The 24,791-nt window shown below is 42.9% G+C and overlaps 1 protein-coding gene across 15 annotated transcripts; it reads right to left on the reverse strand.

Moving 5' to 3' along the window:
* Nucleotides 1-1,150: 1,150 nt before the first annotated feature.
* Nucleotides 1,151-11,575, reverse strand: LOC120665519 (uncharacterized protein C1683.06c-like). Of its 15 annotated transcripts, none has more exons than XM_039945099.1 (13): nt 11,211-11,563; nt 8,321-8,500; nt 8,046-8,156; nt 6,991-7,326; nt 6,041-6,217; nt 5,663-5,950; nt 4,961-5,083; nt 3,911-4,108; nt 3,582-3,817; nt 3,282-3,486; nt 2,865-3,170; nt 1,491-1,827; nt 1,151-1,339 (listed from the first exon to the last, which is right to left on the reverse strand). In XM_039945099.1, the coding sequence occupies exons 1-12, from the start codon at nt 11,421-11,423 to the stop codon at nt 1,537-1,539; spliced, it is 2,664 nt and encodes an 887-aa protein (XP_039801033.1). In that variant the 5' UTR covers nt 11,424-11,563; the 3' UTR covers nt 1,151-1,339; nt 1,491-1,536. The 15 variants fall into 15 exon arrangements, 13 of the variants coding, with proteins under 13 accessions (XP_039801033.1, XP_039801037.1, XP_039801040.1 ...); XM_039945103.1 differs by adding an exon at nt 8,714-8,837 and having other exon boundaries at nt 1,200-1,827; nt 8,321-8,568; nt 11,211-11,560; XM_039945106.1 differs by adding an exon at nt 8,714-8,837 and having other exon boundaries at nt 1,200-1,827; nt 11,211-11,508.
* Nucleotides 11,576-24,791: the final 13,216 nt, after the last annotated feature.

Genomic DNA, 24,791 nt, shown 5'->3' on the forward strand with positions numbered 1-24,791 from the left:
GCGGGGGAGGCATTGCAAATTTGAGGTGGTGGAGCGAGTTTGTTGTTTTTTTTCTTTTTATTTTTTTATTTATAATTTTTTAGGATCGTAGTCTTATATTTTTCTACTATATTAATAAAAATGTATTCGTCGAATGCCGTTCATTCCAAAAAAAATTGGGGTGGTGGAGCTGCCAAATCTGAATCTCGAGGGGGGGAACGAGGCAGGGGTAGCTATGGTTCTCGGTAGCCACGATGGCGGTCAGCAACGGCCTGGCCGTGTGCGTGTGCGGTGGCGGCCAGTAGGGGCTGCGATGGCGCGGTGCTCGTCGCCAGAGGAGCGAGCGAGAGAGATGGAAGAAGACTGACGTGCAGGGTCCACATGTAAGAGGGGGCAAAAGGGACCTTTTAAGCTACCGTTAGCTACTGTTCTACCAAAAGCTAACGACAGTGGCATAGGAGTCCAAAGAAAATTAAGTCAATGGCTGGTTGGAAATGAAAAGTTTTTTAATGGTAGAGAGGGAATTGGAAATTTTTTTAATGGTTTGCAGGGAATTGCCTCTTGAATAATTGGCATGTTCCCCAATATGGCCCGGGTGATAGACGGCAGCGGCTAACGGAATTAACGGTGGGATCATTTTCAGGAAAAAAAAAGGTTAAAATAAGTGTTAAATAAGGAAGGGAAATTTTTTTAGGGCCAAAGTAAAAATAAATCATTTTTTCTATATCAAATAGGAAATTTTCTCAAGTGTTAGATGTCTCATCATTCCTCTAGGAAAAAGAAAATGTGTGGAAGTATATACACTGAAGTGCACTGTGCACCAGCACAAGCCTCTGCTACATAATCAAGACTGTAATTTCTTCATTCTGCTGAGACAAATGACCAGAGTCAATTGTTCAAAATAACACCACGATCTTGAAACACTATAGCTTTGGAACCCTCAGTAATTTCAACATTTGATCATGGGATCAAATATTTTAATGCTTCGTCGTTTTCTTAAAGAGGCCAATAGAAAATGGAAGGAACAAACCAAACTTGGGAAAGGCCTTGTTTAGTTTCCTCCAAAATTTCAAAACTTTACAAGATTCCACATCACATCGAATCTTCGAACGCATGCATGAAGTATTAAATGTAGCTAAACAAAATAACTAACTACAAAATTTATCTATAATTTGCGAGACGAATTTTTTGAGCCTAGTTAACCCATGACGGGACAATAATTACCAAATACAAACGAAAGTGCTACCGTGCTTTACAGATTCACTTTTATGCATCTAAACAAGGCCTGTAAGCGGGTTTTTATCTCCCAGAGGTAGAAGGTAAATAAACATAAACTCTTGAACAATGATGGTCGTTACACCTGAAGAGAAATAAATATGTTTACATGTGCCGAAATAAACAGGATAAATCTAATGTATCTGTGTATTTGTGTGCTCAAATTTAGTGTTAAGACTTAAGAAGAAAGAGAGAAAAGAATGCAAGATAGGTATTACTCTGGAATCAAACTTAACTGTTTGTGCTTCACCAGCACTGCTGCACAAGAGCTATGCTGTATGTTCAATTCTGAGGTGGCCTGCTCCAGACTGCAGTCTGTTCTTCAAAACTACCAATAACGGCAGATTGCTCTTTGTTGCCTAAAGAATTGGCGAGCCGACTGTAATATTCTTCAGTACTGAAATCAGCTAATACTTCCACTGAACTTGCACTCAGCTTGTCGACAAAAATCTGCCCGTTCGTACTTGCTGTGCTGTTGGCAACAATGCTTATTGGCTTTGGTCGCAAATATGGTTTTATATTCAATCCCTCCACCAAGTAAACAGCACCAAGGACTTCTCCCAGAAACATATCCTATAATAATTACGATGATATAAACCCCAAAAAGCGCAATCAGTAGTGAATCAACTACGAAAGTTAGGATAGGATATTTTTCCGTAGGTATAGTTTTAGGCTCTGTTTCAAATAGGTCTTGGGACAAGGAATACAAATGCTAGAAAGCTCTAGGTGAAAGTATCCTTTTTTCCTTTAATACGTAGGAGAGTTGCGCATCATATTATTAGTGAAGAAAAATATAGTAAAGAAACAAGTTTAAACCATTACAACAGGAGCGCCACAAGCTAATAAAACACACAAACAAAGGTGAAATATCTTGACCTGCGAGGGGCAAGCTGCCCCCCGAGCATTAATGTAAGAAGATCTCTCACGCAGGCCGAGAAAACCCCCGAGCCCCTACCCCACCTTTACACAGGGGCGCCGTAACTCGTACCGTATTCTGTGTGAGAGCGGGCTGGGGTGAGCCGGAACCTATTTCTATGTGCTTTGACGTGTAGGCAGGCGAGGGGATTTTTTTAACCTCGGCCTGAAATTCGCTCCCACCAGGAGTCGAACCCAGGACCTAAGGAGAGCTACTGAGGTCATCTAACCAAACCGGCTAGGCACCCGTTTGGTACTTTTGTTCACTCTATCATCTAGATGCTAGTATTTGATAGTTGCTGAATGTTTGAAAGAAAATCTGAGGAAATAAAAATGCCTGGTGTAGGGCAGGAAATCAAGCAGTAACTCAACAATAATCCCCAGTTATGAGACTCCTTGGCCATTAAATTGGAAATTAGCTCGGTTCAGATTAATCTAAGCAAAAAAGAAGGTAAGCTCTTGGTTATTTTCTCGACCGAAAATTTGAGTGCCCTGCTATTAATTGGATGATTGAGTCAGCTAAATGCTCTAGGGCGCCCAATAGGCAAGTTCCGTTTGCAAGGCATTGCAGAGTATGGATCTGTGAATCCTTCTGGAGTCATTTATACTGTATAAATGAATAAAATTCCTACGATTCTCCTTTTCTTGGCAAGATTTAGTTGTTGGAGAAAATAGAAGGAATTGTAGATATTTACCATGTGGCGATAAAGCCGATGCTTCAGCTGAAGATCATGCAGCAAAAGCAACAAGCGGTGCACAAAACTTGACTCAGGAGTGTGATCAGCATGCATTAAAGCTTTTAGGATAGAAGCAAAGGAAGCAGCTTTTCTTTGACAGCTAAGAGGAATCAGTGCGATATCCAGAGAGGACTCCAGGACTGTTTTCGCAGCTAGCGGATCAAGAAACATATTAAACTCTGCGTATCTGTTTGACGGAACAGTAAACACATTTCCCTTGGAATCATCCTTATCTACGATATGGCCTCCAACAACATAAACCTTCTGCATACAAGGAACATTTGCATATCAATACTAACAGTGACAAAACTGAAATTAGCATAGATCAAAATACAGTTGGAACTGCATAGAAGAAGAAGGTTTCAAACAGCTGACCTCTATTACAGAAATTGCATCCCTGTCAGAGAGCACGATATTGGCCAAATTTGTAAGAGGTCCATTGGTAAGAATAGTGATCTTCTCATTTGGATCAAGCTGCTCTTTGATAGTTTGCCAAACTTCAAAAGCCAATGGCTGCCGAAGTTCTGGATGGTCAGTGTTTCTAGGAGCACCATATTTTACTGAATTTTCAGCAGTATACCTAAAAATGGAAAGCATAGATGTTTCATTTTTTTTAGTATCTAGGCCATGTGCACTAACTTATATGCTGTTCATCTGGTGACTAGAAAAAGATACCTTCTAGGACTTCTTGGCAATGATCGAGCTAGTCCATAGAGAGTGTCCGAATCAATAAGTCCTCCACTACCTTGGGGAATAATACTGACATAGTGACAACCAAGACTTGGAGTACCTAATGCAGTGGTATTACCACGTCCAACAGGAATGTCATCGCGACCCATCATATGTAAAATGTCATAAATAATATCAATGCTTGCAACATTTGCCCAACCATTGCCACTAACTAAAATCCCCTGTAACCATTATATTAAAATTACATTTGCCGAAATAAATACAGGACCAATGTTTAAATGAAATGGATACTGTGCGAGTCCTGATAACCATACCTTTACATCTATTACTTCAATAGGTGCCTTCAAGAGGTATATTAGGGACATAAAATCTCCGGGACTCATGTCCATGTCAACAATAACAGGTCTGCCCAAATTTTTGTGTTCAAAGTCTGGTTTGTAAAGAATCTCTCTGTAAAATGGGAATTGCGCTTTAAAGTCAAAACTGCCAGAGTTCTCCAGACCATTCAGTGCCTGCATGTCATAGTTTAGTTATAAGTGTAGAACCCACATAAATGATGCTGATGAATGTTTGGAGCAACGTTTTATAGTTTCATAGGTTAACAATCATGCATGTAAGTGCATTAACTCCTTCATGTAAAACTTTGTGTGACGGAAACAGTTACCCAAAGAGCAGCTGAGCACCAAAGGCTAAAGCGCATGCAAGATTGCAGGGCAAAATAAGATGTTCAATAAGGTTCCATTATATTATTAGTAGACTACTGATCACAAGATTTAAGTTTAGCACTCCCTCTAGGACAAAATAGATGTTGTTTTAGCCTCTTCTACTATCTTCAAAATACATATCATTCTACAACTTATAGACAGATTTGGCCCATTTTTTCCAGTATCCCTTCTTAGCATCATCATTACTAACTTGTTTTCCTATGCATGTCTCATTTCCACTGTTGTTTCACCTAATTAAACGGCCATGCATATAACAATTAATAGGAACACTTTAGAAGGAGTAGATGAGGATAAGATGGTCATTTCAACTACCTTCTAAGTTCTTGTGCCCAACTCTAAAATACATCTATTTGATCCAGAGGGAGTAACCTTATCCAATGGAAGCACCAAGTTGAAAAAAGTACAGGCTAATGGTGGTGTAATTCTGTGAATGGTAAGATGATGTTGAGTAAATAGTTTGGCACTACCAAAAACGTGAGAAATGCAACACTTGAAAAGAAAAATGCAACTGGCATATGCGATAAATAAAGAAAAAGCTTATTAGATCATTTCAACTTACATACTAGACGCAAAATAGGTACAATGCAAGAACATACGATGGAAACCTTGTAACATGGGCCAAAAGACAGAAAAGCGTACCTCAAGGAAGCTCTTGAAAAACTCCCTGTCCAAAGAGCTATTCGTATCCACGTTTGGCTTAGCCTTCATTGCAACACGAATGTTGACTGATTCTGGACCAGAGACTTCCTTAGTGTATCCATCCTAAGAAAAGCAATTGATCAGAAATTGCATTCCCCCTACAGAGTAATATTTTCATCCATCTCATACAATTGCAAAGTGAAAGAGTAGGTTTTCCAATGTCCAATACTAAATAGCAAACATTTGCACTGTTTGCAGAATGTCTTCTTCATTAAATAATTGAAATGCATGAGTGGTCCTTAAACTTGTTATGGGATATCATCCATGTCCATAAACTTTGAAATTGCATGTCAGGGTCCTTAAACTTTTTAAATTTATCATCAAGGTCCAAAGTGACCACAATCAGTGGCGGAGCCGGGGGGGGGGGGGGGGGGGGGGAGGGAGCAGCGGGGACCATGGCTCCTCCCAAGATCAGCGGCAGTTTTTTTTTGTGTGTGCTGATCTGTAGTTAAGTATGCATGGATCACAAATACCTATTTTGTCTATTGACTACTTGGATGCATCATATAACAGATAATAAAGGTATGCACATGAGGGAAGCTAATGGAATTTTTTGTAAATTTAATCAATACCAGCAACAGCTTTTTATCAGGGAAAAAGAATTGTCGAATTGTCCAAGACAATTTGGCTATATTGGAGTACCTCACATCTTCCTTTATTACTTCCCTTGATTCGACAGAAGCTATCTGTAATCCCAGTTTGAACATGACCACTATGAACTCCGCCTTTTTGAAGACCAAACTTGGGAGTGGTGCGGCCATCAAATAATGGGTTTGAGCCATCATGCACACCATATGGTTTGTTTGAAGTTATAACTGTAACGTTCATATATTGAAGCTCAGCAAAATCATTTCCAAATTCACCGTTCTTATCATTGCGCATGCTGGAGATGGCAACACCAGAAGTAAAGGAGTCCCACATAAAATAGCTCTAAACCAGAGAAAATAAAAAATAAAATAACAAGGAAAAGTGAAAAAAAAACATGTGGAAAATGAAATGACGTAAATGGCATGAACTTACTGTGTAGAATTGATCATTGAACCAAGTGTCTCGAGCCATCTTTAAAGATTTGAAACAGTATTGTGCCTCATAGGTACTTTGGTGACGTTGGAATTCATTGAAGAATTCTTCATTGATTGGAATTGTATTGGTCGCATCAAGAGGAACCAGTGTGATTGGAATGCCAGAATGAAACACCTGATGAGGGTTATATGTTAGCTAATTGAAAAAAAAACATCCTATGCTATTGTTTAGCTCTTTAATCTACAACCTGCCACCATATGTGTGTGGGGTGGGGTGGGCTGGGTTTTCAATAAAAAGGGAAGGATATTTATGATGGGGGGTCCAAGTGTAAACAGGAGAGCAAGAATATGAGCGTGAGAGCAAGAAGAATATCATTGTAGTGCCATAGTGGGGCCTGTCTTCTTTTATGTTCTTATTTCTGGGAAATAATGAGGAGTAAAAATGATCTTTATGCTTTACGTGGTAGAAAAATTAATAGTGAAGTGGCAGCAATGGCATGAAGGGGATAGAATTTTTAAAGTGATGGCTTAAAAGGGAGCATGACTTATCTGGTGGCAGATTGGTTAATTATCACACTGGCATATGAGGAATCCACTATAGCTGATTAGCTGATCTGTTACTTGGAGTGAAATAAAAATGAACTAAACATAGATTCATGCATTATTGAATTTTATATATGCAAGATTAAGCAAATATAGGTACACAAGAGTTTACAGCACACTTAACCATAAAACTAAATTGAGTACCAAAGTGACAACTAACAAGTGATTTATAATCTCAGAAAAAAACTTGTCATAGAGGGTAGACAAAATAAAAAATAAAAGATAAATGAGAAATAGGGGCCCAAATTAAGAAATGCAGAAGTTGAAATGAAATTACAACATCCACTTTCAAACTTCCATGAAGAGTGTATGATAGATATTGTCCTTCGAATGTAAAGCTTATACCTGGTATGCGGCAAAAGGATCTCCGAATATGTTGAATTCTGCATTTGGATTAGTAGAGTAACTAGTAAACAAGTTACCATGGTCACCACACTGCTCTGGCATACATGATGTGGTAGCATTTTTTGGACAGCAACCTGTAGGATTCTTCGATCTCACTCCACCACCCATAATGTATATGTGCTCCACATTTCTTTTCAGGTGTGGATGTGTCATGAGAAAAATGGCAAAGTTCGTATGTGCTCCTATGAGAATAACAGCTGTAGGGCCAGCAGATATTGTGCCTATCATTACTTGTTGTGCTGTAGGTTGGTGAAGTGGTGTGTATCTTCTGTGACCCTGTTTTACAGATTAAAATAGTTACACAGAGGTGATAGCAAATACTAAGTTAATCAAAGTAGTCCTTGCCAAAAACAAAAACAAAAAGTTAATCAAAGTAGACATATTTGTCTTCCATGAAGCACACTAAAGTGATCACTGAACATTGCAACAAGTATTCTTAAATTGGTTTTTATTTTGCCTCAGCCTGTCTTGCCTAGACTGCAAATATAAATGCTGAGCTGTTCCTGAGTGCGAATAACTTCCTAGTGATCAGGTCATCTTCAAAGTTAAAACCAACCAGACACCAGCTAAACATGAATGATTGCCCAAGACATCAAGACCCATAATGCAGAGCAAGCTCTTAAGGTATATAATTCGTGGTGATAGTTTAACTCCATACCACAGCAGGGGCTTCCCCCGCTGTATAGTTTTCAAAAAAATAGTTTAACTCCATTTAGCAGCATGAAATGCCTAAACTAGTGAAAATAAAAGGGAACATAGGACCAAATACCAAAGTGTGTTTGACACATGTTCCATATGGACAAGGATCTTTTTCAAGTGATAGCAGCACATCACCTGCCAAACTTTATTGTATTTATTTTAGAAAATCAAATAAGCTGTCAGATGATGCAGTGATGAAGTAATTGACTAATTTTAGAACAACTGACTCTGCTAGCATCTGCATTTTCATTCTGAGAGATGTCATCGACAAGAGGAACACATAAGCGATGCATTACCTGTGGAAGGAAACCCCTTCTGATTCCAAAGTTTGTGTTTACATCCAACCGTCCACCACCTTCTAGTGGAATAGCTTGCCTGTACCGGCAGCCTCCTATTCTTGACATGCCCTAAATATTAGCGTTCATATTAGTGTCTAGGAATTAAACAAGAAAACAATAGGATAAATGATAAATCCCCTTTCTTGAGAAATGAATAGTCTTCTCTTCGTTTGAAAGAGAGGTAGGTCTCTAGATTACAAAGTTACAATGGAAGGTAAAATAGAAGTTCATACCTGATCAATCAATGGTAAATAACCACCGACATTTGGATGTATGGTGTCAGAATTTGATATTCCACCATCACCACCGACTCCAACCGGAATGTCATCACGGCCCATCATATAGAGCATATCATACATATGATTCACAGCATGTCCAGCATCGCTCCACGCATTCGCATTGATGGTTACTGCCTGCTTATGTATCATGCATTTTAGAACAAATGGAGTCCAGGAAAAGTTGCCCCGGCTCTGAAGTTTATCTTGAAAAAAGGACAGAAGCAGACATAGTGATATAAAGCAATGTCTAGGGTCTGATAACAGAAACATTGAAGATTCAACTCACACATGCAGCGAGGTTACTGGAACAAACAAGTGAAACAAAACAGAAACATGCAACTAACATACCAGATTAGCGGTGCCTGGCAAAGCCTATACCAGCTTAGTGGTGCCTGACAAAGCCTCCAGACACAACCTCTTCTGACATCAACACAACAAACAAAGCTTGACAGCACCATCGTGGTCGTGGTTACTGCAATAGAGGACCACCACACTCTTTTAGGGACTACAAGTCTACAACAGTCCACCATCACTACCAGTCCACCATCCATATCATCAGAAATAAGCAGAATCAAGCGGCAAAGTAGCTGACTAAGTGCATTATCCTCATATGACAAGATCCCAATCTGATTTGTAACATCGCAGCTCTATTTGCCTCGCGGGGGATGACGGGGATGGTGAAGAAGAGAAGAGGCCTCCTCGGTATCTCACCATTCTGCCACTTCAACCGATTGGCCTCTGCAGCACCCCGCTCCGGCGGCGGTCCTCGTCCATCCGCGGGTGCCACTGGTATTCGTTGAGAAAACGCTGAGGCGCAGGCAAAGCGCACCATAGCGACTGCATTTGGATTCGCCTGCCGCCGAGGCCGCGCCGCGCCGCCGCCACATGTGGTGCCCCGCAGCCGGCTTCTGCCTCGCAAGGCACTCCGACTCGCACCGTCACCAGCCGGCCGCGCGGGTGACCGGCGGCCTGGCGGCTGGCCGGCTGCGGCGGCGCCGCGGCGGCATGCCATCCCCCACCCTCACCTGGCCGGCCCATCAACGATAAGGCCCATGAATGTGTGTACCTGAGCCTACGCGAAAGCCCAACCTTGAGCCCACATTTCGGAACTAAAACTGGGCTTTTCAGTGTTGAGAACTCTAACTAGGCTAAAGTAGTGAAGAAACCATTCAAAGATTCGTTTTAAATGCGGAGAACTTTTTCCAGATTCTTACAGAATTGAACTTTTTTTTTCACTATATACCAGCCCACTGGAGGATTGGCCATTTGCCTGACGGCCAACAGTTGGCACGTACGAAAGGACATGCTTAGGGAATGTAATGCGATCATGCAAACATGCACTCCATATGCAACCTCACCTAGCTGCAGCCTAGCTTGCAGGGCTTGTCAGGTGATTGTACCTTCATTACTTTTCTAAAGAAATCTATGTAACCCTCCAGTTGCAGCTGGACTATTTCACCACCTAAACTATAAAACTGGTTATTTAGCATCCTTAACTTTGCGAAAGTCATTCATGTAACCCTTTTTTCTAGTTTTGTCGAGTGGTTTTGTATATGTGGTGTGCTAAGAAGGGAGCTGGGTAGAAATGCTGAGGTCGACCATCTAACACGTGAGGCCCACTTATAAGTGGCACCTTATCCCCTCGCTCATCTCTCTCGATCTTCCCCCCTCTCTTCTTCTCCAACCTCCTTCACGCCGACTCGCCTACCACAGCTGGTGCCGAGTCGCCTCCCTTGCTGCCCCCTCGGAACGCGGCATCGCCCATCAGTTGCAGCCATTGCCGCGGACGGGGAAGTACCCTCCGAAGCAGATAAGCACCACAACAGCCTCTGAGAATGCAACGAGACGCAATGAACCGCCAAATACACCTTCGGAACTCAGAGAAATACTTAGCGAGCTCTATATTATATGACCCATTAGTTACAGTACATGGGTATTTATAGGGGGCATTCACCTAATCCTTCGTAAATTACACCTTTATGCACCCTAACAACTATATTCCTTGAATATTCTAGAGGTACACAGTAAATTTCCTATTTGGGCTCTCTTTATAGCTCAGCACTCGTGGGCACGATGAGGGAGAAGGCCCGGCACTAGCCAATGAGTGCAACGTGGAGGAGGTAGGCGAGGGAAATTTGTCGGAGGATGAGGGGGAGAAAGGCATCGAAGGGTGGGAGAGACCGAGAGAGGTGATAGAAGAGAAGAGAGGGAAGAAGAGGTGTCACTTACAAGCGGACCCCACGTATCAAATGATATAGCTCGGTGTTTCTATCCGCCTCACCACGCCACGTATACGAAACCACTGAGTAAACTCAGGAAAGGTGGTTAAGTGAATGGTTTCACAAAGTTAATAGTGTTAAATAACCGGTTTCATAATATGGGGTGAAGTAGTCCAACTGCAATGAGTAGGGGGTTAAGTGCATGTACATTTAGGTGTATAATAAAATATATGTATTTAGAAAAGTCAAAACAAATTGTAATTTGGAACGAATATAGTGGAGTATATCCAAATACAAGGAGTACTACTAGTACGGAGTACTTCTTTAAGTACGTACGGGAACTAGCTAAGCACGGAAGGGTTCGTTGAGAACTGGGATCGAGCTGAAGCTAGAACGTGAGGAGTCCTGTACGTATGGAAACTAGCTATAAGCACGGAAGGGTTCGTTGAGAACTGGGATCGAGCTGAAGATGGTCAGAATGATAGACCTGTACGCGTAATACAAATCTGTGCGTTGCTGATCCATGGTGTGACCTTGGAGTCCTGTCTCCAGCGATCTCGCTCTGCACGATGTCGAAAAACTCGATCTAGCACTTGCTAATAAGACCTCACAATGTTTAACGTTACCTTGAGGTCGAACTCGGAGCGGTTCTGCTTGAGGATGTAGAGCAGCGCCAGCAGGTCGTCGGTGTCCGTGTCCGTGTCCACCAGGATCCGCCGCGGACCACCAGCCTCCGCCGCCGCGCAGCCGGCGACGACGAAGGGGACCGCCAGAACCGCCGCCCTCCATTTATGGAGCGACATCGTCGTCATCTTCTTCTTCGTCCACCCGCTCACCATCAGATGATCGAGCTAGCTCGATCGTGAGCAAGTCATGCCGAGCGACGAGAGGATGGAGAGGGCTAGCTTGATTGGCTGCGGCAGGCGGGAGACGTGCGAGCTGAGCCAACACACCGGGCCGAGCTTTAAATGAGGGCAGGAAATGAGTAGGAGGGCGCGAGCGCTGGCCTGTGGGCACAAGGATAGGCCACCATGTTTATTGCGCGCGTGCCTCCCGTGGCTTGGTGGTCCTGCCATCCCTGCCCATGCCGCCGGCCGGCGAGGTTGCTATTCCGGTCCCTGTCCACAGTGGTGGAGGACGACGAAGAAAAATTAAGGTATGGCGAAGTCAATGATCATCAGCGCTTAATACTTATCCACGGCGGCAACGTAGTACAAATGAATAAAGATAGCTTAAAATTATAAGAGTATTAGGCTGTTGTGAAATAAACAAGGTATGGCAACCACTGTGCTCCTCCGGCACTGCCTGTCCGGGCTCGAAACGACTGGCCCGCGCATGTACAATTATTGGATGATTGTTTGTCCAGCCTCCAATAAACTTGACGTCTTAAATTCAGTTCTGGTGGATGATGACAAATAACCGATTATCAGGACCTGTATTTTTCCCCCTCGAAATTTAGGCCAGCCTCAGTAAATAGTGTTATTGCACAATTATTAAGATTGTGAAAACCGAGCCGAGAGTATCACGGTGATGACACTTCTTTCATATCTCATGAAACTTCTCCTTCTCTCTTTTAAAAATAATTCTACCATGTCAGCAAATTTAATACTCATAGCACTCATATAATATTTCTATTGAGATTGATCTTATCACTCCCGCCCTGTCGCAAAACAAATTATTATTTTTTGTAAAATGGAATATGTAGTATTATAAAAGCAGCATTTCATACACGTGTATTCGACTTTTGGTGTCAACATAGTCACTGACGTGTGCTATTCTGACCACTAGTCAATAACCGAAGGCATGGCTCATGTGCTAAATTTCGCAGAGGCAAAGTCATACTAGAGTTCCAAGGTAGTCTCTATCTAGTAGGAGTACATAATATCGGTTTTATGTGCACTACAAGAGTAGAATCAAATCGAATAGGAGGCAACTGCAATCATTTGTACAAATCACAAAAGCACAGAATTTATTGGTTACAATTATAGAAACAAACCCCTCAAAAAAATATTGTAAAGACGAAAAATCATGCGTTGGAATCTTGATTTTGACACCATGCTACAGAGTACAGACTTTAGGTTGAAAGAAAGACCAAATTACCATTTGTTTGTCCTATTTTTCTTTAAGAAGGGTTTGTGCAATTAATTTTATATTTTATGAAATACAGCAAGAGATGCGTCTTGCTGTCAAAGGCGTTCGACGCCTACCCTACCACTGAGAGAATAGTCATGTTTAATTTATAAAATAAATCCAGCTAATAGAAGCATTTGTGTCAGGTTGGGCAGATTCCACAAAAATTCCTTACCAGCTGAGTTACACCCTGAAAGCTCAAAACGTTAGGGAAAAGGAAAAAGTCATTTTTACATCCTTGGACTATGGGTCGAGTCCGTGTTTCCTCCTTGGACCACAAAACCGTCCATTTGGACTCCTCGAACTCGCAATACCGGACATATTATCTCCTTGATTGGTTTTCCTAGGTCGTTTTCCTCCTTTTCTTTTATATTTTTTTGGCTGAATATTTGAAAAATTATAGTAAATCATATAAAAATTGTAAAATAGAAATTTTAATTTTTTTGGACTCCACCTGATTAGATCTATGCAGTGAATATATTATATAATATACTTTAGTACAAAATGTTTTCTATATATTTAAATATATACTTTTCTATAATGAATTCATAGCTACTGTTTGTGTCGTCCAATTATACTGACAATTTTATGGTGGGCTAAACATTAAATTCTTGACATGTAATAAAAATTTCATGCTCATTGGATAATGCATGCTTGAGTTATAGATTTATATATGTTTACCTAGATAAATCTATAACTCAGGCATGCATGAACCAATGAGAATCAAATTTTTATTATAGATCAAGCATGTAACGATTAGCTCATAATAAAAATTTGACCATAATTCTATGATGAAAATTGTGGCTATGAATTAATTACAAAAAAATATATATATCTAAATCTACTGCAAGAACTTTGTACCGTATTATACCATATAATATTTTTACTATATAGATCTACTCATGTGGAGTCCAAAAAAATATATTTTCCATTTTATCATTTGTTTGTTATTTACTACAATTTTTCAAATGTTTACCTAAAAAAATATATAACTCAAGCATGCATGATCTAATGAGTATGAAATTTTTACTACAGCTTAAGAATGTAATATCTAGACCATCATAAAATTTTCACTATAATTAAATCACACAAACTTTAGCTATGAATTAATTACAAATATATATATATATATATATATATGTGTGTGTGTGTGGTATTCTACACCCTATGTGTAGAATAGCATCTACACCTAGCATCCAACCCACCAAAGCTCACGCGAACGACCCACAAGGCTCTCGACCCCGCGCGCCTGACCCGCCCACAGCCAGGGTTCACCAAACCGGCCGAAACCGGTCCGGTTACCGCGGTTACCGGTCTAACCGGCCCGGACCGGTTCCGGTTCCGGCCGGTTTTAAACCAGCCCAAATTCAAATTTTAAATTTGAATTCTAAAAAATGGAAAAATCCCCAAAAAATCTTAAAATACTTCAAGTTGCGACGAATTTAATGATGTCAAATTTTTTCAAATATTCGTTCATTTAGTATACTTTGCGAGCATTTGAAGTTAAACAAAAAAAACGTGCATACAAAAGTATACAAATACAATGTAAAAGTAGTACAAAAAAGTGTTGGAGGGTTCATTTAGGCTAAAACATGTTATACAAACATTCATTTAGTATACTTTGCGGATATTTGAATTTAAACAAAAAAAGAAAAAAAATTGAATTTAGCGGGTTACCAGTCAAACCGACCGGTAACCGGTCAAACCGGACCGGTAAACTGGTCTAACCGGCCGGTTAGCCGTCCGAAACCGGTATAACTGCGGGTTTTGAATTCAAATTTGAGTTTGACCGGTTTTTACCGGTAACCGGTCAAACCGGACCGGTTAGCCGGAACCGGGCGCCGGCGGTTCGGTCCGGTCGGTCGGATAAAAAAAACCTGCCCACGGCCCACCGCCCAAACGCAGTAACCCCCACAGGCCTCACCACCAACCCAACCCAGCTTCTTTTCCCCCAACGCGCAACCCCATCGGCACCTGGAGGCGGCGGCGGGCGGCGAGGGCAGGCAGCGGAGGGCAGCCCCGAGAGCCGGCGGGAGCGCGACCCAAGAGCGACGCTCGCGTAGCCGGAGCGCAGTCGGCTTGCGCGGACCCTAAGGATCCTCGAGCAGCGCTCGTGTGGCCGGGACGAGCGGGTCAGGAGCGAGGAGCGCGGCCGCTGGACCGGTGGCCGGACTGCTGACCTGCCCGCGCCAGCAGCTCAAATCGGGAGCTGCGGCCCAGCTGCTCGATTCGTGTGCGCGTCGTTCTCCCCTCCACTGCGTTCTGCCCTGACGGTCACAGCCTCGATCGTGCCCCCACTGGCTGTCGCGTATTATCCTCCCGTCCCCTTCCTTCCTGTTTTCTCGCCGCTCGCATGGTACTCTGGGTGAGCATCGGTGCATCACATATATGCTACTAATTTTTTTTATTGATGCTGATCCTCTAGGCTTTTCATTTTTTTTTGCCAATTGTCTCTGAATTATGCTCGTGCTGGTCCAGATAGAGGAGAGCCGCTGAGAAATTGAAGGTGAGGCTCTCACACTGCCACATCGTCTCCGTCTCTTTACTAATAGGGTAGTTTGTTTGAACATATCCATACAGCCGTATAGGGATGAAAGCGGTCGGAAACATCGGGAAAATACTCTAACCACTTTCGTTTTCATATTTTTATGCGGGAACGGGTACGGGAACGGGAGAGCTCGGTCGGGAAAACGAAATCGAATACACGGGAAAACGAAATCGAAATAATTCGATCGGAAGCATGTCGATAACGGTCGGGAAGCGGTATTTAAAAGCGGGAACATCAATGCATGTAACCACTTCAAACGTAGAACTCGACGCAATAGATTCAACCATACATACATAATACATAAGGAAGCAAAACTATAATCCGTAGATAGGTAAATAGCACCACGACATAACATTAAGCCTTCACATAACAAATAACATGACATAGTCTCGTACTGTCATAACCGATAACATGCCATCACAGTCAACACAACAAAAATCCACACTCATACAAATAATAGGTGAATAGGTCCACTGTCCACAAACAGTCACACACCGACACACACAAACACAAGAACACTGGATACACCATTTAGCTTGAACAGCAGCAGCAAGACATCTTATGAGCCAATCCAAAAACCTAGATGTCCAAGCCAAAGTCCAAGTCGTCTGCATGGGCCTCCTCATCACTATCTGCGACTTCATCATCCTATAATATTGCAATTACAAAATCTACATCAATACTTCAGTAGCATAAGTAGTATAATATATTCAATATAGTAAATCAGTAAACCTAAATTGTCAATTTCGCAGCAAGGGCTTCTATAACTTCTAAATCAGTAACAATTGAACCAACTCTTTTATCTGATAAACAAAGATAAAAATCAGCAAAGGACAATTATGAAAAATTCATGTACAAGAACTAAATTTAAGGAGTTATTGTTACCCCTTTTTGTTGCAGCAACCCAATCTTTTGTGCATACTAAAGCTTCAACCATCTCAGGATCCAGACGGCTGCGAAATGGATCAATTACACGGCCACCAGCACTAAATGCAGACTCAGATGCAACAGTTGATACTTGAACAGCCAGCAAATCTCGTGCTATTTGGGACAAAATAGGATACTCATCCGCCTGATTCTTCCACCATGCCAAAATATCAAACTGACCACTAATTCTCAAAGGTGCATCTGCCATATATTTATCCAGCTCACTCAATTCAGCCCCATCTGGTCTACTTGACTCATATAAGTAGTTTTCAAGCTCCTCATCATTATTATCCACTAACATATCTATTGTATCACTAGACATATGTTCACTCCCCGATCTAGCCCTTGAAATTGATGGTTGTGAAGCACAATAAAACTGATACAAATTCTTGATAACATCCACAAGTTCATCAACATGGGACTGATATGCATGACCATGAAATTTTCTCATGTAGAATTCTATTAGCCTTTTCTTATACCTAGGATCTAGGAAGCATGCAACAGCAAGGGTGCTGCTGGACTTTTTCCAATATTTTTCAAACTTTTTGCTCATAGAAGTAGCCATTGCACTAATAGTGGTATCTTGAATATCACACCAATCATCAAGTAAGATCTTTATCTCACAAAACCCTCTATAGAATAGATTTGCAGTTGGATATAAAGTACCAGAGAGAAGTTCAGTGAGATCAAAAAATTTCTTTAAGCATTGAAAGAGTTTCAATGCCATGGACCATTCATTAGGAGATGGAGTGATTTTCTCATACCTACGTCGATCTGATGATTTCAACCTCATGAATGTAGCCTTGTAGTATAAAGCATCTCGCAGCATCATGTAAGTCGAATTCCATCTAGTTGAGACATCAAGACAAAGACCTTTTGTTGTATCCAATCCACACTCAGTTGCACGCGATGGGGATGGGGCCTGGGGGCGTGCGGCTGGGCGATGGGGATGGGGGCGTGTGGCTGGGAGGGAGCCAGGAGGGATGAGGGAGCCTGGGACTGGGAGGGTGGGACTCGGACTCGGGAGGTTAGGGTTTGGTGGAGGGTGGTCGCGCAAATGGGCCTTGGGCCGTGAGGTGCGATGACTTTGGCTGGTGTGGGCTGTTATAATTCGGGAATACCGCGGGAAAATACCGAGTTAAAAACGGGATCCGCTAATTCGGTCGGGAAAAGTCCCCAACCGATTTCGATCCCGATTTCGCCGAATTTTCCCGAATTTTTTCCTGATTTCGTTTTTTCCCGAAAATACGGCATTCGATCGGGAAAATCGGGATACGGTGTCGGTCGGTACGGGATTTTCCCGTTCCCGCTTTCATCCCTACAGCCGTATGTAAATTCAATTGGATTAAGTAATTTGGTGACCCTTTTATTCAGTATTTTTGTGTATATGTAGATTTAGTTATTCAAACATACAGGCCCAGTAACTCTTTTTCAAATTCATCCCGATAGAAATTTTCGTTTGATCTAGTAATGCTTATGTGCATGTATTGGATTCAGTAATTGAGTCATAGTAATGAATATTTAGTAATCCAGTAATGCATGTTCATCACTAATGCTCATATAAAAGGCACACCCTCCATCCTGTTGTAGTTATTTTTTGAAGGCTGCATGATACAGTTAATTGTGACTAATATGTGTACATATATCTCCAGTAATCCAGTAATTCTTAAAAATATCCTTCCGCCCAGTAATACATAAAAATATCCTTCCGCCCTTGCTTACGGTATGTCTCCAGTAATCCATGATGAGACCAACTACTGAGCTACATGAAAATTCATCAAACCACAACAAAACAACCGGAGAGAAGTGAGCTTAGAAGGTGTAGCCAATTACTGACAGAAGCAGATCTGTTCAATTAACATTGTGAATAGATTTCTCCTTCAGTAATTTTTGCGAATCCCTTTTTTTTTTGCTTCTTCTCCATGATCCCCCATGTGTGCTGCATCCCGTCCATGCTGGTCCGCATTGCTGCTCGATCCCCATGGCCGCTCGCCGCGTTCCTCCGTGCCTATGCACCATCCGCCACGGCCGCAGGCCCCGCCTCTCCTACGAGCCGCCGCAGATGATCCTGCTTGCGCTCACCACTCGCCGCGCTAGGAGATGAATTAACTTATTACTGAACCATCTATACAATTAAATATTCAGTAATTGGATTCAGTAACTTAGAGAATCAGTAATAATATTTTTTAGTATTCTCCTTTTTTACATTGGATGGATTCAGTAATTCGGAGATCCATTTCAGAATTTTTTTATATCCTACTAATTTTTGCAAAATAGTTCATGTATTTGGATTTAGTAACCGAGAGACTCTGTAATAAGTATTCTGTAGATACTTGTATTTAGTAATTCAGTTATCGAGTAATAAATATTCAGTAGATGCTTGCATTCAGTAATCCCTTAATATCTACAAATATGAGTGTCCCTCATTACTCCAGCAATAACCTAGTAATACTATGTAGTGTTTCAGTTATTCTATGTAAACCAGTAACTGAGTAATTCAGTATCCTGCTGGTCTTTGCTCTATTTTACTTGATGATCTTTTTCAGAGTTTAACTAGTGGCAGGTGCATGTGGGCATTGCACCCCTTTCCAACTCATCGCCTCATGCATGCGAGAGGGACAATACTGAATTTCACAAGGGAGAGGGTTCCAAGTGAAGAGTAATATGGTTCATGTGTTTAAAGTCTTTTTTTTGTGTTTTTGGAGGCTGCGTGAGACAGTTAATCATGACTAATATGTGTACATATGTGTAGGAAGCTCTCAATGATATGTATATCTTTGTATTCAGTAATCCAGGGAACTAGCTTTTAGTATTATGCACTTTTTTCTAGCAATTTTCTCAGGTTTCAAGTGAATTGTTTTTCCGGTAACATACCATGTACATGCTTCGATTCAGTAACAGGAAAATCAGTTATTCAGTATTTTCTTTTATGTACATACAATATTTTTTCCTTTTTTATGACTTGGGACTTTTCACCTACACTTTTCTGTACATTGGATAGATTCAGGATTCCATGATGAAGACTCAGTAATTGTTGCAAATAGTAGTGTTTGGATCCAGTTGTCGAGAGACTCAGTGATCAACAGATGCTTGGATTACTGCTTGTATTCAGTAATCCAGTTATTTAGTGTTATGTACATCCAGTATTTTTTTAGGATTCTCCAACACCTTATTTTCGTAAACAATTTTTTTGCAATCAACAAAGGTGGTTCCCATGTAGTATTTTCTACCCATCCATGTAGTATATTTTTTACATCCATGTAGTATTTTTTGTAAACCATTTTTGGATTCTCTATTCAGTATTTTCTCATGTAGATCCAGTATTCAGAAATCATCAGTAATTTCTACCCCTAGCATGTTCGCCTCAGTACAGCTAACAAGCAGTCGTTTCTAGGCATGGTGGCACACGATAGACTACATGGTTCATTAGAGAGATCCAATTATTCAGTATTTTTTATGTACGTCCAACATTTTTTCCTCGTATTTTTTAGTGATTGAGATTTTTGACCTGCAATTTCCCACTTGATGGATTTAGTAATTCGGGGATCCTATTATTCAGAACTTATTTGTACATTGGATGGGTTTAGGATTTCATGAAGACCAGTAATTGTTTTTCTTCCAGTATTTGTACATTGGATGGGTTTAGGATTTCATGAAGACCGGTAATTGTTTTTCTTCCAGTATTTTTTCAGATTTTTGGTGTTTTGTTCTTTCAGAATCACATCATATACATAATTAGATTCAGTAATAGGAAGATCCAGTACAGCCAGTATTTTTAGGAACATATTATGACCAATACACTGAGTAATCCAGTAATACATCATATCAGCCAGTAATGTACCTTTTTGTTTCATCAAAAACAACTAGGGATGGTACATCAATAATTTTAGTATTTCAGTAATTCGAGAAATCACTAGTAGCATAGTAATGCAATTACCAAAGAAGGGTGTATAGCAACTCTAGGCACATCTATTCATACATGCTCAGTAATCATTTAACATACTGTATTCACCTCTTTCCTCTTCTGCGATCACCCTCTCTATCCCCCCCCCCCCCCCTCCCTTCTGTTGTTCCTTCGCTTTCTCATACATGACTGTTGTATTTCCATTCTAGTAATGGAAACGGGGGTAGCCTCGATTCGAAAAAGTTTAACATCCTGTACTGTATTTTCAGTAATACAACTACCGAAGAATTATATGTACAGCAGTCCTGCGCACATCTCAAATCACAGGAGAGAAGTTAGAACAAGAGTGGCAGCTCACTGAGAGAAGAAGTAATATGCTTTAGTATTTTTTATAAAAAATCCAAGGGAAGCTTCAATAATTTTATATTATTCCTACCAGACTACCAAATGACTTTTTTTGATGGATCACTGGCCACAAATACTGGTCTACTGAACTATATGAGATTGAGAGAGGATTGAGAGAGCTTAGTAACCGATGCTACTGAAACTACAAAACGATACAAACGCATTACTGGTACAATACAACGCATCTGACAAGTCAATTACTGAGTGAGAAGATTTAGAATAGAATGTGGAGTTAGCTTAATTTCTTTGAGAAATTCAATTTGCGGTAGAGGAAAAGTCAATTACTGATTGACAAGTTCAAAATGACATCATCAATTCTGTTGTGCGGCTGGGTGTCGCTGATCTCTGCGGAAGCTGCAGCCTGTGCGCCCCTGTTGCTTCCTCAATTCTTAATCTACTCACCACGGAGAAGACAGGCATGGGGCAACTCGCCACCGCTGCTCCCCACGCCGGGGCCGGGGGGGCTGACCGCGCCGTCGCCACTCGTGTGGGGTCTACGCGCCCGGCCCCCGGAGCACCAGCGCTGGCCACCCCGTCGCCGCACCTGGGTCCGCGCGCCGCTCCAGCAGCCGCACGAGCTCCTGCGCCTGGCTTCCGCTCGCGCCATCGAGACCTCTGTCCCCGTCGGCCAACATCTGCCCGCGCGGCGCCTTGGCCTCCGCCCCGCCGGCCGCGCGCCACTGATGCAGGAGACCTCGCACTCCGCCCCCGCCGCAAACTCCGCCCCCGCCGGCCCGAGCTTGGCTCGCACTCGCCGCTCGCGCGCGCTCCCGGCTCGTGCTCGCGAGATGCAGAAACTGGACAGGTTGGGGATGGGTCTGCCGAGTGGTGGGAGCCAGATTGATTTTGGTTAGCTGCTTGGGTGTCGGGCTGGCTAAGTGTAGAATCTCATTCTAAATATAAGGTGCCGTGTATATATATATAGAAAAAATTTTATACTATAGTATACCATATCATATGTTCGGTTCTTAGGTATAGTCAAGTGAAGTCCAACAAAATTGAATTTTTTATTTTATAATTTTTATGTGATTTACTATAATTTTTTCAAATATTCAACCAAAATAAATATATAAAAAAGGAGGAAAACCACTTAAGAAACCAGTCTAAGAAGGTAATATGTTTGGTATTGTGAGTTCAAGGAGTCCAAACGGACGGTTTTGTAGTCTAAGAATGAAATGCGGACTCGACCATTAGTTCAGGAAGGTAAAAAAAAAGACATTTTCCTAGGGAAAATATCTTGCTAACTTCTAATCTCGTCTTTAGGCGCTAACTTAGATAAAAATCTTACAATGCACACACACAGACACACTCGTGCCATTAGACTCTGGGCTGTAGAAGGAGCGACAGCATGATCTTGTGATTGTCTCAAATTTGGTCGGTGTGGTTGGCCCATTATGGCATTAGTTATGGCACTCCCGTGACGGGCCTTGAATGCGACAACCAGCCCAGTTGACCCTTGGGCCTGTGGGGGTAGTGAATGCTGGAAAGCCCTTTTGCACATAGTGTATTGTTTTTGTTGCGGTAGTGGTCCACACACACGGCACGCGGCACGGGGAACAAACGCAGCCCCATCACCACGCGCACACGCCCGGACTTGGACATATGGGCATGGCATCTCGCCGTCCGTTTTGTGCCGGAGCCGAAGGCGATCCATCGCATCCGCCGCCCGCAAGGACCGGCGGGCCGCGGATGTCCGACGCGGGGAATTGAAGACAGAGCAAGCAAGTCTGACCTCTGACGAAGCAGGAGGAGCCATGTAAACTCTCCCGCGCGTACGTGCGACGAGCGTAGCGTGTAGACTTTGGCGTACACATATCCGCCGCGCGACAAGGCCCCATCCGGCCCGGGTGGTCATGGCTGGCGTACGGGTCGGTTTCGCACTTTCGTCACGCCAGGGCGGCGACGACGGCGACGGCCGTACGTCGCGGCATGCGTGCGTGTGTGGCCCGCCCGACAAGCGGCCGTGGCCAGCCAGCCAGAGCCGGGACGACGACGATGGAGGCGACCATGCACCGCACCGGTGCCCGCATGGACGTCGTCGTCCACACACAGGTGCAAACGTGATAGCGTACGTACGGCCGGACGGCGCCTGCGTGCGTGCATTATTATCAGCACCGGTCCGCGCCAAAATGGTCGTGGAAAAAAAATCCAAGTCGCGCTGGACGGATCGAAAAATCCCAAATCGGACCGCCGGCCTGGACCACCGATACGTGGTCCAGATGGATGGATCGGATCGGATCGGAGCGAGCTTCGTGAGAAATCCGAACTCCGGCTGGCGACTCACTCGCGAGTAGCGCCCGGACAATGTAGACAAATCTCCATCGCCAAGTAGAAAGTTTTTTCTTGTTGCTTTTATTTGTTTTGATTTGAAATGAAACTTGCTAGGAGCACTGGCTATCACGTAAAAAGACGAGAAGATAAGGCACCGCGTCGGTCAGCCCTCACGCGGGTGGACTGCGCGAGCCCTCGCTCCAGCTGGGCACAAGCAGGGTTACCCGAACCGGTGGGAACCGGTCCGGTTTGACCGGTTACCGGTCAAACCGGACCGGCCCGGTTCCGGTTCTGACCGGTATGAAACCGGCCAATATTCAAAATTCAAATTTGAAATCAAAAAAATGAAAAATTTCTAAAAAATTCCTAAAAATACTTGAAGGTGTGAAGAATCTAATGGTGTCAAACTTTCTCAAAAATTTGCTCAATAAGTATAGTTTGGAACATTTTTAGTTAAATCGAAAAAGAAAAAAAAACGGACGGCCCATTAAGGCCCATCGCAAATGGGGACCTTAATAGCGCCCACACCTGAGCTAGGGGGTCACGGGCCACCCCAGAGTCCTCCCCACCCACCCCGAGCCCTGTCCGCAGCATCCCCTTGGCGACCGGCGTTGGAAGCCGGCAAGCCGCCTCCACCGCGCGGCCGGCCGGCCGGTAGGACCGGTAAGCCGGTCCGGTTGCTGATCCGGAGCGCCGCCCCGAGAAACCGGCACGGAGGCGCGGTAAGCCGGCCTGACAGAGCGGCTAGCCGGGCAGAGGGTCCGGTAAGCCGGTCCGACGAAGGCAAAGGTATCAATTTTTTTTCCCTAGGATTTAGGTGAATTTAGATGATTTGTTTAAGGATTTAGGTGTATGACTTAGGTATATTTAGAATGTAGGTAAGATTTAAGATTTAGAATGTTTTTGGATTTAGGATTTTTTGCACCATGTAGTAGATTTTTTGTAGATTTGATTTAGGTGTATTAGATGATTTTTGACACTATCACTTAGGAGTTAGAATATTAGATGATATGTTTTTGTTGTCCATGTATGCAGATAGACAATGGCAGGCAGAGATGTTGTATGGAAACACGGTGAAAATCTGTATCCCGGATGGCGATGCAATTATTGTCGTACGCAGAAAGGAGGAGGTGGTGCGACTAGATTGAAACAACATTTGGCTGGGCGTGGGGCGGAGGTGGTCCATTGCAGGAATGTGCCACCTGATGTGCGGGAATTCTTTCAGCGTGAGTTGGATAGGGCAAAGAAGGCAACTGCTGACCGGGCCCGAGAGAAGTTGAGACGGGAGAAGGCTGCAGCGGAGGGAAACTATCCCGGTGATGAAGAAGATGAGGAGGCCCAGGTGCAGCGTGCCTTGGATCTATCGAGAGCGGAAGCAGAGTTTCGACGGGGGGTGGAACAGAGAGGAGGTGCATATGAGCATGGAGGGGGGTAGTGGTTCGACGAGGGGGAATGTTATGCAGAGGATGTTTCGAAGGTCCACTTCGCAGAGGGAGAGTCCTGTAGTGGAGGACTATTACTTGGCAGCTGGTGGGAGAAGAGGAATGACGCAACCAAGGATTGATACAGGCTCCTGGACGCAGAAGGGTAAGAACGCAAAGGAAGCTATTGGTAAAGCTTGGTCAAAGTTTTTCCATATTGCAGGAGTTCCTGGAAGACAGGCTGACAGTCCATACTTTATCAGCGCGGTCAGGGAGACACAGAAGTGGGGTAAGTTTTCTTTCATTGCAATGATACCTATGAGCTTACATTCTTGTATCTCATGATTTTCATATGGTTGCAGGTGAAGGTATCGCATCACCCACTGGACGGGATATTGATGGCAAGTACCTTGATTTGAACGAGCAAGACTTGAAGATGAGGTACGTAAAGTTTCAGAAAGACTGGCCCTTATTTGGCGTCACGTTGATGTGTGATTCATGGACTGGTCCGACGAGGATGAGTGTCATCAACTTTTTGATATATTGCAATGGGTTCATGTGGTTCCATAAGTCTATTAATGCGACTGGAAGAACTCAAGAT

Source organism: Panicum virgatum, chromosome 3N (assembly GCF_016808335.1).
Source record: "Panicum virgatum strain AP13 chromosome 3N, P.virgatum_v5, whole genome shotgun sequence".
In the NCBI taxonomy this organism is placed as follows: Eukaryota; Viridiplantae; Streptophyta; class Magnoliopsida; order Poales; family Poaceae; genus Panicum; species Panicum virgatum.

Bases quoted from the DNA above. Each gene is read 5' to 3' on its own strand.
- LOC120665519 (XM_039945099.1), bottom strand. From the start codon at position 11,423: ATGGTGAGCGGGTGGACGAAGAAGAAGATGACGACGATGTCGCTCCAT. The intron at 8,501-11,210 runs GTAACGTTAAAC...ATACATAAGCAG, and splicing joins GCTCCGAGTTCGACCTCAAG to GCAGTAACCATCAATGCGAA. The intron at 8,157-8,320 runs GTATGAACTTCT...GCTAATATTTAG, and splicing joins ATTTACCATTGATTGATCAG to GGCATGTCAAGAATAGGAGG.